At 34.6% G+C, this 20,012-nt stretch overlaps 1 protein-coding gene across 14 annotated transcripts in view; it reads left to right on the top strand.

Annotated features, from left to right (window-relative positions):
* Positions 1-20,012, top strand: part of GAS2 (growth arrest specific 2) — a 159,992-nt gene that overhangs the window by 67,849 nt on the left and 72,131 nt on the right. For all 14 annotated transcript variants that reach the window (XR_014267937.1, XM_082476712.1, XM_082476715.1 and 11 more), the window contains one exon: positions 14,793-14,934. Coding sequence is in view for 13 of the 14 variants with exons in the window: in XM_082476712.1 (XP_082332838.1) it covers positions 14,793-14,934 (142 nt within the window). In the remaining variant the exon portion in view is untranslated. The remainder of the gene's footprint in view (positions 1-14,792; positions 14,935-20,012) is intronic.

Genomic DNA, 20,012 nt, shown 5'->3' on the forward strand with positions numbered 1-20,012 from the left:
ATAAGTGCTCACCATATTGATGTGTGTGTGGTCCAAGGTATGTGGTACTGGTATATTACAGGCTAATGGCATAATGTTTTTTAGATGAGGTAATTGAGTTTACAGTATATAGAGCTTTTCCACTGTATCTTAAGCTTTTAGGGGCTGACTACATGAATACCTTCTATTGTTTCACTTAGCAGTTTGAAAATGCATTACATATCATTCATGAAGCTGTCTAGTATGTATTTGATGTTTATACTACTTGGCTAGTCATGTCTAATTTCACACCAGTATAGGCTGCTTGTCTAATGAATACCTTGCTAGCATCACTGCTCCATGTAAGAAATAATGTAGCAATCCATGTGTACATTTACATATGTATAAATATACATGTATAAATTATATTATAAATTATTATAATTTATATTGGTATAATATAATTATATTAATTTATTTATTATGTTAATAATTTAATAAGAGCAACAGCACCACATTTTATTCTATTTGTCATATTTGCTATATTTAAGCATTGTTTAAAGATTGAAACGTAAATGTCTGATCCTTTTTCTCAGACTAAATGAATACCATGTGATATGATAATAAAGCAAACATTTACTAAGTACCTACTCTAGGTCAGTAAGTAAGCTTTTTACATGGATTAAATCATCAGATAATTTAAAACTTAAGTCATATCATGTCAACTCCTAGCTCAAAATTCTCCAATGGCACCTTGACTCACTTGCAGTAAAAGCCCGAAATCTTTCTAACAGTCTATAAGCACTGTGTGCTCTGTTCCCCAGCTATCTATCTGGTATAATTTCCTATGACTTTCCCCTCACCCCACCTTGCTGCAGCCATACTAGCTTCTTTGCTGTTCTTTGAACCCAACAAGCAGGTTCCACCCACCACAGGACCTTTGCACTTGCTTTTCTAGCTTCTTAGGGTAGTCCTTCCTCACATGTATGTATGACTTGTTCCTCACTCCCTTCACATCTCTGTTCAAATGTCATCTCTTGGCTGAGGCCATTCCTAACCACTCTATATAAAGTATCATTTAAAGATGCTGTTCTAGATTTTTCAACAAATAGATATTTATTGAGTGATAACTGTGTTCAAGATGCTGATAACTAAAAAGAAGAAGAGTAAAGCATTACTGTCACCTCTCAAAGGGCTTACAGTCTAGTTAAGAAAATAAAATATGAATATATAAAAATACAGATATCAATGGTAAGTGCTCAATAAATGATATATACCAATGGTTCTCAAACTTTGTATCACCATAACATATATTACATTGATGACATTTTATCAATTATTCAATAAATATTTATTGGACACCTAAAATATGCAGGACAAGGTAATTTGTGGAGTAGCAGGGAAGGGAGAATAACTTTAAGCTAATAATGAAGTCAACAGTGAATTACAGCTGTGTTATGACTAAGTAGGGGAAAGTCCAAGTACATGAGTAAGTAAGAGGAAGACCTAACTTAGTCTTGTAGAAAGGCTTTTCTATAATTCTGAGGTAGGAATGGGCATTAGCCAAGTAGAGAGGGAACACTGAGTGTTTTGAATACAGAAAATAGCACACATGAAAGCCCTCAAATGTGGAGGTGCAGGATGACTTTGAGGAACTAAAGGAAAATGAGTGTCTGGATACTAAAAAGTAATACTAGAGCATCAAGAGGTGAGACCAGAGCTAAGTTTTGTTGGATGTTGTCATCTATTTTAAGAACAATATTATACCATTGAACAGGAACATGATCAAATCTTTTGAAAAGATAACATTAGCAGTGTAGAGAATGGATTAGGAAAGGTGAAAATGGAACTGAGGACCCACTTAGGAAGCTGTTGTCCAGGTCAGGTGAGAAATTATGACAAGTTAGCCTAGGATGGTAGCAGTAGTACTAGAAACAAGTAGATGGTTTTGAGATGTACACTTGGCAGGCTTGGCAGGATTTGGTGACGAATTAGATAGAATGGTTAGGGAGATTGGTCCAGGATTTTGTACATGAAGAAATGGCTAGATGATCGTGCTTTATTTTACAGCTGAAAAGGCAGGGGAAGAGTCAGACTGAGGAAAGATCATGGGTTCCTACATACTGTGCAATATACGCCCATGGGTGCCCAAGGGTTATGGGTGCTGTGGGCTCCCTGTCACCCCAATCCTTTCATTTCTGCTTGAGAAAAAATAATATAAGCAAATGAGTAAGGGCCCGGGGGGACTGCCTTAATTGCCATAGTCCTTAAAAGGTTTTCAGTTTTAAACTGTTAGATCAGTAGTTTTTTGTTTTTTTTTTAAATCACAAACATCTGGAGACTTAACTCTTAAGCAATCGAAACACATCATTGTACATGGACATCTACTGATATAGACAGTAGATTCTATAGGGGCTCAGAAAACAAGTCAGTTTGTCGGAGTGCTTAGAGAAGTTTCCATGGAAGCAGTAGAATTTGAATTGCCCAAACCTGGTGCAAATAGATGGACACAGAGAAAAAGCAAATAGATGGACACAGAGGAAAAGCAAATACAATGTAAATTTGTGGTTAATGAACCAATTATTGAAGTTGGAAACATGTAAGGATATTCTAGGGATGGTGAATAGACCAACTTGATTGATGTGAAGAGTATATGGGGAGAACTTTTTGTAGATGGACAGATTAAGTTGATAGCTGCAAGGCTTAAGCATTTGAATCCTTGTTTCGTAGGCAGTGAGCTGGAGACTGAAACCATTAAATTTAGAAAGATTAATATGATGGTGATGTGCAGATTGTGTTAGAAAGATCTGAGGTTAAAGATAGGAAGAATATTTTGTGAAGTTTCTGCATTTGTTCATACATGAGATATTAAAGAATTTAAAGTAAGAGTGTCAATACTACATTGAAAGGGGCAGGACATTTCAATACATATTTATTAGAAAATAACAGTGAGCTGGTTTGGTGACTTATTGGCCACAGTAGGAAGAGGTGAGGAAAGAATAAAAGCTATACTATGCTTTTTGAAGTTTGAAAAACTACAATTATGAGGGGACAGAACTAAAAGAAGGAAGTTCTGTTTGGGGGAGAAATATAATAACTTGATAGTTATCCCAGATGGCAAGGTATGAAAATGGAAATGAGGAATATTTTTGAGACTGCCTATGTGTTTCAGTGATCATTAAAATCCCCAACAGGTCATTGAAGCTGCAGGCTGAATTTTATATCATTTTTTTAAAACTTTGTTTCAGTTTTCTAACAAACATATATTTATTCCTCATGAGCAAACAAAAGCTGGGTCTCACCCTGTAGCACAAGGGTCTCTTCTGAACATCCTTAGTCATCAGGGAGCAGACGTGCTGGGGCAGGAAGCTACACTGTAATCACGGGGCAGGGGAGGGAGGGAAAGCCTTTATTTTGTGTAACTCAGACATTGGAGAAATGGCTGCCGCCATCACAAGCTATGCATTTTATTCAGTGTTTCCAGTGAGCTTCATGTCTTGCTTGGAAAATGGATGTGTGTCTGTTTGTCATGAAAACGTACCAGCAGAAATCCTTATTCCTTTGCTACAGATGTACCAAAAATTGTCAAGTCTTTTCAGTTTAGGAGTTTCTTTAAATGTATAGTATTTTAGAAAAAAAATCAATAAACAGTTGATTTTGTGAGAAAACAAAACAAAACAAAACAGAAAACCTTACTACATGTCAGGCATTATTTCAGGAACTTTTCATATAAACTCATACGTCCCTCACAGCAACCCTATGATGTAGACACTATTATTATTTCACAGGTGAAGTTGATTTACGTGCCTGAAGTCACATAACTAGTAAATCAAGATCCAGGATTCAAACACAGGCAGTCTAGCTCCAAAGTTTGTGCTTGTAACCACTCCATTCCGCTGCTCCTCGCTGGACATAATATATGCCTTAGCTACACTCAGACTTGTATTTATCCAACAAATATTCCGTAAATACTGTTCAGTAGGTGCTGGGGATAAAATGGTGAACAAAACCAGACACTGTTCCATTCCTCATGGAACTAAACCGTCCTGAGGGAGATAGTTGCTAATCAGTTAATCTCACACAGGAACATGGCAGCAGGAGCCCTTGAACACTGTGGATTTTAAGCAATTATAAAGAAGTGTTGAGGGGTGGTGTTTTGGGGTAAGTGATCTGTCATCTGGATTGGGAGGTATTTGGGCAAAGAGGTATGGGAAGGGCAGAAAGGACAGTTCTCTGTAAGGGCTGTGTGGTGGGAGGGAGCATGGGGAGAATGCAGGAGTGGGAACAGAAGCTCGTGTGACTACAGAAGACAGTGAAGGACCATGGTGCTAGGTCGGTAGGTAGGAACCAGGCTAATACAACCTGTGGAAGCCATATTATAAGGAGCTTTGTCTTTATCCGAAAAACACTGGGAAGGGGGCTTCCCTGGTGGCGCAGTGGTTGGGAGTCTGCCTGCCGGTGCAGGGGACACGGGTTCAAGCCCTGGTTTGGGAGGATCCCACATGCCGCGGAGCAACTGGGCCCGTGAGCCACAATTACTGAGCCTGCGCGTCTGGAGCCTGTGCTCCGCAACAGGAGAGGCCGCGATAGTGAGAGGCCCGCGCACCGCCATGACGAATGGCCCGCGCTTGCCACAACTGGAGAAAGCCCTCGCACAGAAACGAAGACCCAGCACAGCCAAAAATAAATAAATAAATAAAATTAAATATTCACCTACAATTAAAAAAAAAAAACACTGGGAAGCTAAATTTGCCTTTCGAAAAGTCCACTGTGATTAGAGTATGGAGAACGAAGATGAATGCACAGCATGATGAACAAAATTAGAGGCTGGATAAAAACAAATTGGAATTAAATCACCATATAAATATAAAGCACCTCTTTTATTTTTTCCTATGTATTTGTGAGCTTATTATAGTAATTACAGATGTGATGATGTAACTATATTTCAACTCTCATCAGGGTATTTCTTGAAAATAGACTGAAAGTAGACATGTATTTGAAAAAAAAGTAACATTAATTGGAGATAAACTATGGTCTAGGATTGGTATTAGGCACCTTCCCAAACATTTAATTCTCATAACAAGTTACAAATGATGGACCTGAGGTTCCAAAAGGTTAAATAGATTAAATAGCCAGTCTTGGTCACCGCCTTACTACTAGTGATTTGCAGTTTCAAGGCTTAAGCCTTTTCTCTGAATTACTAAAAGTTTAACATCCCTGTGTTTCAAACTACTGAGCATCTATGGAGCTATCATTAGTCAATTGATGGGCATTTACAAGGTGCCTCAAATCTGCAGTCCCATGGAGTTACAAAAAAAAAAAGTCTGCTCAAAAAGTGTTTAGAAATCAGTTAGCCACTAAAATAAATTGAGTTTCCTGGAATCCATCCATAAGGCAATCTTTGGACCTTGGAAAATGCTTTTCTTTATTGGATATTATACAGATGGGTACCAAAAAGTAGTTTTAACTAAAATATTAGAATCAGTGACCCTGTGAACTCAAAATTTGCTGCCAGTAATCATAAGTTATTATACCTGAGAATGTATAAAATGTTGTTGGAAAGGAAAAATTCAAGATACATTTTAAAAGAATTTTCCTGACTATTTCCTTAAGGTAATTTCTTGATTTGTAGAAAGGTCACAGAAAACTGACATACATTCTCAAAAACATTTTTTTAAATTATCATCATTTGTTTGAGTTCCTATAATTAATTACTAATTAACAATTACCATTAATTTTGTTGAGACTCTGAGGGACTGTCACACCTGGTATCCTACACTTGCTTTCTCTAAGAAATCTTTCATATTCACAGAATGTTTCTCTTCCTTCCATTCAAACCTCACTCTTTCAAGTCTGACTACTATAGCTGTGATTTAGAGGTGTTCCAATTAAAAAATAAATTAAAAAAGAAGTGACAGAAGAAAAAGAAGTCACTGGTTTTTACTTCTGTAGAATTATCTAAAAAATTTTTATTCCTTCACACCTTCTACAACAAATGACCTAGTTATTTTTCCAAAGTGTGCATGTAATTTAAACTACTTCTTAGTTTAAAATGTTATTTTTTTTTTATTATTCCCCATATGAACACTGAGATTGTAAACTGACAACCACATAGAGCTGCCTATAGATCCAATTGTTCAAACTCAGGGGACTTTCACATTAAAATATCCAGATTTCCAAATTCTTCTGAGAAACTGGAAGATCCAACAACACTGGAACTGCACTTCTTTATGGAAACATTGACTTAGAACTAAATAAATATGGCTGCCCTTCCTGGACACAGCATGAGCTCTTTAGTTTTCCACAGTTGCCACCATTTCTTATAGTCTTCTAGTGCTAGCCACTTTATTCTGTTAATTAATCTGCCTGACTTCTTCTGGGCCTTTGAGTTTGTGACTCCTGGTTTACATTACAATATTAGTAACTCTTGTTAGGCATGAAATAGCCTTTGTGATCCTGGCCTAATTGACTTTTCTGACCTCTTTTTCTCCTCCACATGCATTCTGTACTCATCCATAACACCCATGCCTCTGTCAGCTGTTTCATCTTCTGGCATGCACTGCTCTTCATTTTTTATGTTTGGTGAGCACTTAAGATCCTTCAGCTTTGCAGAGTGTTGCTCCTTTGTGAGGCTTTTTTATAAAGATCCTCAATCAGCCCCTCCCTAAAGTTAAAGGCACACCCTTAAATTTTCCAAAGAACTAAATTTAAACTTTGTTTAAATACTTAAACTTCTATTGTAATTCTTACCATACAATAGCATGATTTTTAAGTCTGTTCTCAGAGACACTGAGGGTCTCCAGAAGTGAACCTTGGCCTTGTCTGTCTCCAGTACCTACTGTTAGAACTGGGGTAGAGTTGTGACTTAATTGGTTAAATTGAATCAGATTAAATTTCTATTTAAAATTTGTATAGAGGGACTTCCCCGGTGGTGCAGTGGTTAAGACTCTGCGCTCCCAGTGCAGGGGACGTGGGTTTGATCCCTGCTCGGGGAACTAAGATCCCACATACATGCCGCAACTAAGAGTTCACATGCCGTAACTAAGGAGCCCCGCCTGCCACAACTAAGACCTGGTGCAACCAAATAAACAAATATTTTTTTTAAAAAAGAGAGAGAGAACACTTGTTTAAAAAAAAATTTTTTTTTTAGAGAGCCTCACCAAATAAACTGAATTTTCAAGTGTATGACTAGACTTTAGGAATTTTGAAGCTAATCTCTATCTAGTCATATGTAAACCATTACTTCTTGGGAGAACAGAAGCTTTTTATACTAGCACAGCATTTAGATAATGATTCCCATGTGGATGTATATGTAAAATCAGGCACAATGCATATAAAAATGTTTATATGTTTCATATAAACAAATGAAAGAATGCATTTGTTGTTGAACTTCCTATATTTTCTCCTTTGTAAAGCATTTGGTGCTTCTTAAATAACTATCAATGACATAATAACTTTTTCATGGAATTTCATTTTTAGAATAGTTTTAGGTTCATAGCAAAATTGATCAGAGAGTACAGAAGAATGGTACATTTGTTATAATCAATGAAACTACATTGACATGTCATTATCACCCAAAGTCCATAGTTACATTAGGGTTCACTCTTGGTATTGTACATTTTATGGGGTTTGACAAATGTATAATGACAAATATCTGCCATTATAGTATTATTCAGAATAGTTTCACTGCCCTAAAAACCCTATGTGCTGAATCTTATGATGAATCACCTGTTCCTACCTCCCTCCTCCTAAATCCCTAATTATTTTACTGTCTCTATAGTTTTTTTTTGTTTGTTTTTTGGTTTTTTTTTAATAAATTTATTTATTTATTTTAGCTGTGTTGGGTCTTCATTTCTGTGCGAGGGCTTCCTCTAGTTGCGGCAAGCGGGGGTCACTCTTCATCGCGGTGTGCGGGCCTCTCTTGTTGCGGAGCACAGGCTCCAGACGCACAGGCTCAGTAGTTGTGGCTCACGGGCCCAGTTGCTCCCTGGTATGTGGGATCTTCCCAGACCAGGGCTCGAACCCGTGTCCCCTGCATTGGCAAGCAGATTCTCAACCACTGCGCCACCAGGGAAGCCCTGTCTCTATAGTTTTATCTTTTCCAGAATTAGCTTCTTTCACTCAGTAATGTACATTTAAGATTCCACTATATCTTTTCATGGCTTGATAACTCATTTCTTTTCAGTGCTGAAAAATATTCCATTTTCTGGATATATAGCAGTTTATTTACCCATTCACCTACTGAAGGACATCTTGGTTGCTTCCAAGTTTTGGCAGTTATGAATGAAGCTGCTGTAATTATCTGTGTGCAGGTTATTGTTTGGACATAAGTTTTCAACTCATTTACATCTTAATGTTTTATTGTCCATCTCACCTTTTAAGCCTGAAGTTTAATCCTAGACCTTCATTTCCAACATTATTTTATATTATGCCAGAAATAATTTCAGATAATTCAAAATACTTAACATATTTTCTAGCTTTATTATTTAAATAATTTCTTTATGATTTTACAGGGTGTACCAGAATTCTACTGTGAGAAACCTTATTTTAATAATGGTTTTTTTATTTATGTAAATATTCTTATGCTATTACAGCATGAAGATTCTACCAAATTTTGCTGTAAGACCAATTCTCTGTAGAGTGGAATGTATCTTGGAGAAGGAAAAGATAGGAAAGGTTGATTTTGAATTCAATGTCAGTGAGTTCAGTTACTACTGTACTAAATTATAGCTCACTCTATCTGAGGCATGAGGTCTATTGCAGAGTCCCCAGAAGAGGTTGATGTTGATGATACCAGAAATAATTTTTCCCCTGTTTTTAATTTCAGTAATTTTGATCTTGAAGAATATATATTCATCCTTTCTAAAGCCACTTGGTGGTTTTCTTCAGATACCTTAGTACTGTGAATGTTCAATGAAATAATTTTATTGGGAGATTTTTTTTTCAATAAAATATATAGAAAAACTGAAAGGAGCAAGAGGATACAGTGGAAACATTGATTCCATCATGGAAAGAGTGCCTTTATTGCCTGCATATTTGAAAGTATATTCTATATACCCTTTGGAAAAGGAAAGATATTAGTTCCTGGCAATTTCCATTTCTTCTTTTATATATCTCTTCTGTTTTATAGCTGAAATGTCTACTTGATGTAATCAAGGGGAGTATTTTATCTCAAACTTTTGTGAAGAATGGATTATTTAAACTACTAGTAAAGTACAAAAAATAAACTACTAGTATTAAATTTTCAGTTCACTGCCTATGGAGAACTAAAGATGCCATTCTCTCCATTTTTTCTAGGTTTAATAGGTGAAAGATAATACGTATTTCTTTATTGTAATGTTACCTGGCTAAAACCTTGGGAAATAAATCAAATGCTGAAATATATTAAATTCCAGGCAATGGTGAGCTTTCATGGAGCAGTTAGAAGTGTACGGGTATAAGAGACTGAATGATTTGATTTCAACTATGTGTGAGCTCAGTTTTTTCATCTTGGAAAATGGAGATACTATTATGTACCTAATTCATGGCATTATTTTTTGAGAATTAAAGAGGATAATCTATCTGAAAGTATATGTTTTGTGTGCCTAGAGTGTGGTAAGCACTCACAATGTTAATTCATTCCTTCCCCATCTACCATAAGATTCAGAAAACAAGAAGTCAGGACTGCTTATGTGTGAAGCACTGTATTTGACACTGTGGCAGTATAATGATAAATAATATCCTGGTTCTCTAGGTGTAGATTATTTTAAGTAATATAAATAGAATTAGTCACTACTGCCCTTCTGAAGCTGTAACACCCACAACACCATAACTAGGACATACGCATGCTGTACTCTGCAGCACATAAGTAAACTCTTTCTAAATGACCAACATAGTTATGCATCTCAGTAACTATATCCAGGGGAACTATTGGATTTGAGGGGACTTGAAAGACATGGGGACACTATTAGTTAGAGACAAAGTAGTCAAGGGGTCAAGTATTGGACTCTCTAAACCCCCAAATAATGGCTTTACCTTCCCTGTTATGAATGCCCTGTCTAATATGATAGCCACAAGCCACATGTGGCTATTTAAGTGCAAACTGATTAAAAAGAAATAAAGTTTAAAAATTAGTCTCCAGTCACACTCACCACAGTTCAAATGCTCAATAGCCACATGCCACTAGTGGTTACTATAATGGGTAGCACAGATATGGAACATTTCTATTATCACAGAAAGTTCTATTGGGAAGCTATTTTAAAAGTGACGTTCAAGTTTAGGGCAAAGATAGAAATAAATTGTTTGCCAATCTTTTTCTGAATTCTTGTACCTGTAACAGAAAAAAAAAATGAAATGTTTTCAAGAAAATATGAGAGAAGGAAATCATAGGCAATTCCATATATTTTTACTTGCATTGATGGCAGTGATAATAACTTTATTGAACACTTACTTCTACACTTGAATTATATTATTTAATTTGCACTCACACATAGTCGATGAGATGCATTTTTTTTTCTATGTGCGTTGAATAGAAGATGAGAGTGAGGCACAGAAACATTAAGTAATCTGTCTAAAGTACCATAGCAAGAAGGTGACATAGGTGAGTTTGAACTCAGGTAATTGAATTCCAGACCCTAGCAGGTGATTAACCTAAGAGGTAATGGATTGAATTAAAAGATTTTAGAAGTAAATTTAAAATCTTTCCTTTTATTTCAACATAATTTGGTTGTTGCTTTGAGGGAATGGAGAGGACACTTTCAGATTTCAAACCATCCATTCTCTTGTATGTTCATCATTCAATTCATAAGTATTAGTATAGAGGCTGAGAATATATAACTTAGGTTAATCCCACTGAGAGATAAAAGGACAAACATTAGACTATCAATATTAGAAAAATTAACATGAAATCTAAAAAGAAATAATACAAATGAACTTGTTTGCAAGGCAGAAATAGACCCACAGACATAGAAAACAAACCTGTGATTACCAGGGGGGACGTGGGGGGAGGGATGAATTGGGAATTTGTGATTAGCATATACACACTGCTATACATAGAGTAGATAACCAACCTGCTGGATAGCATAGGGAGATATACTCAGCATTTTGTAATAACCTATAAGGGAAAAGAATCTGAAAAAGAATATGTGTGTGTGTGTGTGTGTGTGATAACTGAATCACTTGAAACTAACAACATTGTAAATCAACTACATTTCAATTTAAAAAAAAGAAAGAAAAATTAACATGTATCCTACTTGCACATGATTCTAATGTTTTATTGGTAGTCATTTCTCCTTTTGCTGACACAAAATATTGAAACCTATACCACGGAGGTTGGAGGATGGTAGCATGACTTTTGCTAGTGAGTAAGTGAGCCTAAATTTCTACCCAGTCTCAGCTCAGCTTGACAACTATTCTCAACTCATTCCATATTCAGTAACTTTCAAAAAATGTTCAAAGGTTTTACTTATATTTTTCAGCTATACTTTTCTTAATTTATAGGAAGCATTTTATGTGTGCTATAAATTTAGTGAATTTGAAGGCCCTGGAAACATGTCCCTTGGGGATGTAAAATCTCTAAGGCAGAGTGTTTGCTCCTGCCCTCACGTTGATTATGATCTAGTGTGAGGGGTCAAATCTAACCATTCATTCATGTATTCATCAATCAGGTTCTGAGGACATAATATATAGCAGCATTGTCTGGAAAAACTCATCTGAGTAAATCATTAGAGATGGTATATAATTTAAATGCCATAGGAGTTCTTTGGAGAGTTAAGCAGTAAAGGGAAAACTAATATGGAAGATGAGCTATACGTGGAGGTTCTCTTTTGAATCCCTAGTTCTTTACATCTGAAGTATTCCTCTCCTTATCTGTGGTCAATTTTTTAGCTATTCAAGTAGACACTCTCATAATTACTCAAGACAGCTCTCTATTCTAAACCTCTTCTTCAAGATTTTTGTGGCAAGGTGAAAGCTGATTTTATTCAATACATCAATTTGCTTTTATTTTATTTAGTGATATTAAAGAAGAGATTCAGAGCTGTCATTCTTCCTAGGATTTTCATGAGAACCTAGAGAAATTAATAATTTTTAAAAAATAACAGAACTTGGAGAGATATACAGTAATTGCTAAGGTTTTGGAACTTTATGAATATTTTTGTGTAAAATATGTCAAAAAATATTTATAAGTTCCAAAGGTATTGAGTACTGATATTATCGAATCATTTGTTCTTTAATTCAAGTGAAATATGACATCTGCTCTAAGACTCTTATGTATAAATGGCACAGCAACCTTGGGAAGACTGTTGACCCTTCGATTTTTGGTTGGTATGCAGCCAGGAAGAATATTGGATTCTACAAGCTATGAGCTATGTCCCTTGATGGATTAAGTGTCAAATCAATCTAGCTTCTCTGGTGCAATCTGGATATTGTATTCCTTTTTGCCATGAAAACCATGCACCTCATGTCCTTTGGCATGCCCTTATACATGTCAAGTATTTTATAGTTCCTAGGTTATAGTTCCTGTGTGCAAACTCATTCATCAGTTTGAAGTGGTTTCACAAGGTTTTTTTTCCCCACCCAGGGATAGAGGTGGTAGATTTTAAAATGGCTTAGTGTTTGACTCTGTTTATGTTCTTTTCCTATTTGCATCATAAAGAAGCTTTACAGTCACCTCCTGAAGACTTTTTTTCAGCAGATCTTTTTGTTCTGTTTTGGCTGCTGACATGATTTACCTTATTTGATTATTTAATTGGAAAATATTGATAAAATGTAAAAGTCACTCAAAATCCTACTACGTATTTTGGAATTATGTAAAATAAGATATAAATGATTCTCTATGCATCAATCACCTTCCTCAAAGGTAATTACTATCCATCTGATGGATGTCCTCCTTGAATTCTTCCTAAATTAATGTTATATAAATAAATACAATATTCATATTTATAGTACAACATTTATATGCAACTTAACTTTATATATGACCATCTATATTGTGTGTGTATGTACATATACATGCACCAGTACGTATGTGCACACACACACGTCATAAAATGAAATTGTAGTGTACATATGTGTTTGCAAATTATTGGTTTCTGCTTAAGAGTATATCCTGCACATTTTTATGGTCCAGCACATATATATTTATCTTATTCTTTTTAAATTATTGCACAGAGTTCCATTGTATTTGTATACTATATATTATTCAACCAGCCCTTTCTTGACACATTCTATGTCTGTTTTTTTCCTATTCAATCAGTGTTGCAACAAATATACCTGTCCATATATTTTAAAGTAATAATACTATTATATTTGCAAGATATATTTTTAGGAGTAAATTGCTAGATTTAGGGATATATGAATTTTAATTTTAGTAAATATTGACTGATGTTCATGAATATTTTATAAAGGAGATATTAAACTATGCTATTTCTTATTGTTTTTTACAATTCATATAGGAAAGCATTTCTTTGAAAACCACTACTTAACCAAATTGGTTAAGAGGTATTGTTATATGTATATATAAATATATGTGTATTCATGCAAACATTTTTTTATGTCTAAGCCTAAAACAAATTCAGTCAGCAACAAAGAGATGGATCTTTGCTATTGGACAGACACAGTCTTTGAGTGATGTAGTAACTGAATATTTTAGTTATGTAGCCATAAAATCCCTGGACAGGAAAAGCCCTAGTAATAGATTGATGATAGTAGGCTTCACCAGTACACCAAGACCACTATTTCATTTTTTTATAGGCATCTTTGTAAATGACCTCAACAATCAACAACATTTTGTTTATATTTTCTTGTTCACAGAGAATAGAGGAAATAACCCTATCTGTGAATTGAAATCACAAAATGCTTCTCCCTTGATCTTTTTGCTTTCAGAGGCAAAGCTCTATTTAGCCCAGATCATCCAAATACTTGGCTCAGTCTTTCACATCACAAAGAATCACATTCTGTGACTTCATGGAATGCCGTGAATACTGGTTATATTCTATTAAAGGAAAAAACCTCACACGACTCTTTATAACATTTGGTATGGTAAGGGAGATTTCCAGGGCTAAAATTTTATGAGGCTGATAATAGAAAAGTCTATCCAGGTTCACACACTCCCTTTTCTTAAGCATTTTCTTATCCTGGAAGAGAAATGATGCAGAATGTAAACATGTTTCAAGGTCAGATAGCAGAAATCCAACCAGAATTATTTTTATATTACATAAGAGAGCAATAATCTATGGTTTAAAAGGAAATAGTCTAGAAGAATGATGGTAAAATGTTATTGTTAAAAGATAAAATTTTTTAATATTTCCTTTTCTTAGTATTGGTGATAGAGAATTATGGATGTTAGACAATTCTGCTGCTCTTTTGACTTTATAATTCTATTGTAATTTTTATTGTGTGTGTGTATGTATACACATAAAAATGCAGGTGTATGTGTTACATTTTATCTATATTCGTATACTGCATTTGTGTTTCATTCTTCTTTCACAAGTGAGAAATTCATTTATACATACTTTATGAGAAATACTGACAGAATACTTAGATGAAAGAGAAGGCCAAAAAAATAGTAGAAGAGAAAGAAAAGAGGCAATCTGAGCCAGGGAAGGGATTTATGTATGTTTACTTCTAGATACTAAAAAGGCAAGTATATGTTTACAGGCACAGATTTTCCTAGTCTCTTAATTAAGAACTAAGTTTCATTTCAGTTTCATGTCCTTTCCTATAGTTCTTTACAAACCTATTTATTGACATAAGATTGTACCAAAGCGTTTTGTTGAAAACATAAATGTACACTTAATGTGTCACTGTGATGACTGCCAGATATTCCACCAGAGTGAGATTTCTTTGTTTTTCAGAATCTGCCCTTAAAGAAGATTCCATGCAAGGCCAGTGCACCCTCAGGATCCTTTTTTGCCAGAGACAATACAGCAAACTTCTTATCCTGGTGCCGAGATTTAGGGGTAGATGAAACATGTCTGTTTGAATCGGAAGGTTTGGGTATGTACATTTCCTTCAGAATTTTAGCTGATATAATATTAAAATTATTGTTTGTCTGTATAACACTCAAGCCTAACTTTTTTTGTGTGATGTCATTTCACACTTTGTTAACTTCAAAAAAAATTTTTAGTTTGTTGTAAACTTGCAGTTTTTTTGTAAACTTGAGTCTTTGAAGGTAGAAAAATTCACCCTCTTAATCTTGGTCACCTTGTGCGTATAATAACAGGAACGTTAAGTAGCAGAATCCTTTCCTGCTTAAAAATAAGTACATACAATGCAAAATTGGGGGATATTTGGAAAATGTAGGGTTAAGTTTTACCACCAGGCTCTTACTTGGACTAGAAGGGTAGCTATATATGTTCCAGCCCTCCATCAAGAGCATTTTCGTCTTTTCACCTCTACAAAAGTATGAAAACACCATCTCTCATAAGCTCTATCTTTCTTGAAACTGATTTTTTTCGTTAGTTAAGCTTATTTTTAGTTAATGAAACTTATTTTTTAGCTAGTTAAAAATTAGGCAAACAAGCAAGAGATTAGGATAATTGAAGACGATGGAATAAGAGACAGATACGTTAGTGCCTAGGCCTACCCAGATAATTGTGGGGTTTTTGTTTTGTTTTATAATTGAATTTTGGCAAATCCACTTCCATACTATAGTTTTGTATTTCCTTGGGAGAAAACATACATTGGACCATTCAGTGTTTTGACATTACTTGATACCCTTAAATGTTCAAACCTTCGATATAAGATCTACCCCAGTAGAACTCTACTATGGAAAATATTGCAATTAAAATCCAGTTCTAGTAAAGTGGAACTAAGTGAAGAAAGGAGACATTTAGTAGGGAAAAATGCTTTGGTTCTTTTACCTGAGGCTTTAAAAAATCAATTCACAAAATCACGTAATACAAATATTAACATCACGGTAAGCTGAGCATCCTTCAGAGAGAACAAGTATACAAATTGCCTTCTGAACAATGGGAATACACTTTGCCCTGAGACCTCACAAAACAGCATTCCCCTGCTGAACCTAGGAAATTGACGGTATAGCAGCTAAAGTCTTACTCATTTTATGTGCTTAAGGAAACTTGTATTTGTACTAAGAGGAGTTGATGTGATATGGAAATACTGTCATAAAATTTCTGAGAAGTCTCCCAGCAGAGAAGAGAATAACATGAACTTAGACTAGGAGAACACTTTATACCTGAAAGAAAAATTTAACCAGAAAAATTGCACAGAAGCATACTATATACAGCAGTGTGCTCTATGAATGCTCATTGTATATGTGAGCTTTGAGTGTTCTTACCATTTCCTCACGTCAAAGTAAAAAAAGTTGGTGGAAGATATGTATGGATATAATTCTTTTTCAGTGCAGTGGTAATTTTACAAATAGATTTTAACTTTCATGTTTATAGGTTTATGCACGTGGAAGAGTTGCGAAAAAAAAACCTTGAAAGATCTAGTAAATGTCTGTGTGTGTGTCTACACACACACACACACACACTTATATATATATAAATTTTTAAAAATCAAATCTTAGTCACAAGAAGCACACTCTTTATGTGTGGACAAATAACATCATGATTTAAAATTCTGGAGTGCCCCTGCATTGCTGAAGAGCTGCCACATGGGGAAACTGCTTTATTTTTTGTTAATTTGTTTACTGCACAGGTTTGCATTAAAAAAAAAAGCATTTTTTCAGTGACTACTGTAGGCCAAGTGGATTACTAGGAGCTCTGAATGTAAATATGGTCTTGTCTCAATTTTCTTACTGTTCATAAGTTCTTTTGTTAATTGAACTAACAAAACTTTCAGTTGGACTCCAAGAAGCTTGGATGGCTTTTTAAAACCCCATTCAGGTAATAAATAATACATTTTATTTTGAAACAATAAAGCATAAAGCAGCTTATGTAACAATGGTCCTGGTATATAAATACATACTCTGTAGCATATAAAATTATGTCATGAAGAATTTTTAGATGGTCGAGTTCTTCACCCTGTTTGAAAAAAGCTGACTTTATAAACAAGAAATTTTTATATAAAAATTAAATACATGATAATTTATATGTCATAACTGTTGAGTATTTTGTTAAAATATCTTTGATTCTGGTTATCTTCTACAGTATAACTTCACTTATACCTTGCAATTAAAATGTATTTACATAGCCAAGAAGGTTTAATAAGACCAAATTTTCAAGGCTATAAATTTTTAAAATAATTTTGAATCCTCTCAGTACCAAACTAAATCAAATAGTTAGGCTTTCTAGTTTGCTACTCAATGAAAAGATAAATTTGAAATTTCTACTACTCAGAATAGGGCATGAGGTGATGTACAGTAGGCCCTGTGGAGATGGAAGAAGGGAGCCAATACTATAGAATTGACTTCAGGATTATTCAGAGAAAGGAAACAGCTGTGCCCATAGATGTTAATGATAATCAGGAGGAAGGCCAATGAGAAATTCCATTTCCCCAAGTGGGACCCATTCTCCTTGGATTTTTCTTATTATTCACTTGTGGGTGAGGAAGTGATTGAGCCGCTGCACTTGCAGAATTGACTTTCTTGCAACAATAATACTGTGTACTCTGCTTGATGTCTTTTCACACTTCACTTTTGAAAGGGAATTTAGGGCAAGGGTTTTTTCTTTTTTCCCTACCTCAAGATTTCATTTCAGTAGCACACAAGATGAAGAGCATCCTTTGTGTCCTAGTGTTTTGAACAGCAAATAAAAGGACAAGATGCCCTGATGAAGGGGAAAAATCTGTTTGAATGAATGATAAAGTAGATCATTGTACTGAATGTGTATCAAGAGGCTTCTGTCTTTAGCTCTTCAAAGGTCTTCGCCTGCATAAAGCATTCTTATCTTTGTGGCAACTGATACGTTACCCTCTGTTGCAGTGCTTTTTTTGTACGATTATTTGCGGGAGGATCTTAATTCATGACTCACTCTATCTGTTCCCTTTCCACAACAGCTAATGACAAGAAATCTCAGTGGGTGGGGAAGGGATGCCAGGGATGAACTAAGGAGTATAGACAGCATCTTATTCCATATGCTTCTCTCGTGCTTGTCATTTTGATTCTTGGCAGATAACTTTCTATGCCACATGACGCGATCACATACAGAGTGTAACCTTCCATTTATCTTCTAAGACATTCTTGAGAGAGAATTTTTCCTCTGTCAAATGTCAGTTCTTGGATTATAAGTTTACTAATATCTCAGAATAGTGTTTCAGAAGTGAGACAATAGAAAAATGGATATCATGAACAGCTTATTCATAAAAGACTTATAAAAGCCCAAAACAGAGATAAAAATGTTTGACACCTTAGTAATAAGGCAAATGCAAATAAAAACTATGAAAAATTAGCGAGGATTAACAATTGTATATTTAGTGCTGAGTATAGAGGAAAGTGGGATCTTCTATGCATTGCTGAAAAAAAATTGGACATTGGCATGCCTTCTTTGGAGGGCAATTTGACATTATGTAAGATCTAAGAAGTGCTCATATCTTTTTATCAAGTTGTTCTACTTCTAAAAGTTTATTTGAAGGAAGTAAGTAGAGATAAGCAATAGAATGTCTATTGAAACATTTTTTATAAGAGTAAAAAAGGGGATGAACTGAATCTATTTGGTGGTAGCTTAAACAAACTGTAGTCATTCATAGATACCAAGCAAAAATAATATTCATAATATTTTTGAGACTATTTAAGAATATGGGAAAATTATGATATAATATGAACATGAGGTCTCAGCATTTACATCTAGTAAATAACAATAAAATACTATATTCAGAATCTGAAAGTAAGATAAATAGTAATTGGGTTGTAAGTAATATCATTTTCTTCTTCAATTCTCTATTAACACACTTTAGACCGTAAACAGGTATGGCATGTAATCTGAAACATGAACAATTTTATTTATATTAAGATAATTTGAACTAAGTTGCATAGAGGTTTATTGACATCAGTATATTATACATCAGTGTATTTTATACATCAGTGTATTATAAGGGCTGTTTTACATTAGGACCAGAAATCTATGGCTTATTCTCAATTTAAAAAAATTTTAAGTTATGAGCCCTAAAATTGATGCTCCTATATGATTTTTTTCTAAGATATTTTAAGTAGAAACTATTTCCTTAAATTAGTGATACTCTTGCATGGAGGATTTATTATTTGTGATTTACTTTAGCCCACTGATTTAGAAATTGTTAAGTTAGCTTAATTTTTTCCTCAGAGCTTTGTTTATTTTGCTTTACTTATGTACATTCCAGTGAGCTGGAAGTTGGAAAAAGATAAAAGGATGGGGGAGGGAATATTTGAAAAACGCACATTTTTTTCCTTGCTGTAATTGTGTCAATATTATCATATTATTGGATGATTATAGGATTTGGAGGCCAGTGACTATTCTTCATCTATTTCTCTGAGAAAGAATCTACTCATCAAGAAAAGGGTTTGCTATCTGCTGTGCTAGCATGCAAATGTGTGTGATTTGTTTTTTATTTTTATTTTCTGTATTTGTGTTTGCTGTGTGGCACTGTCTTCTTTTGATGCATGACTCTGAAGAGTAGTTTTATACAATTCTTTGTTCTATTGAACACTGGTCAAGCACTGACCTACCTACAGTATTGGTCTGATGTTGCACAAAAGTGAAAAGGATTGTGTGTGGATTTTTAAACATTAACATTTTCTGTTTTATACATATTGCATCAGAAAAAGAATCTATGCCTACCTTCCAGTGTTTGATAAATCATCCCTTGTGGTTGTTGTTGTCTGTTATTGAGGACTATAAGAGTATTTCCGTAGAAAAAAAGTTATATTACTTTTATTAATATTAATGTAGAATAACAACTTCAGGATACCAAATTAGCTCTGGGTTATTTATATTCACATTATTTCTTCCCCAGGAACAATTTATTTTAGACTTTGGATTTTTTGACACCTGTTCTTATAAAGTACTTTATTAGCATCTTAATTCTGAGTTTGAGCTCAGAAACTCTTTCCAAATGTAGTGATTTGCCCATATGTCAGAAAAAAATGTAAATGAGGATAGTACAGTATGGAATCTGATTGAGAGAACTAAATG

This window comes from Balaenoptera physalus, assembly GCF_965194825.1.
Source record: "Balaenoptera physalus genome assembly, chromosome: 10".
Taxonomy (NCBI): domain Eukaryota; kingdom Metazoa; phylum Chordata; class Mammalia; order Artiodactyla; family Balaenopteridae; genus Balaenoptera; species Balaenoptera physalus.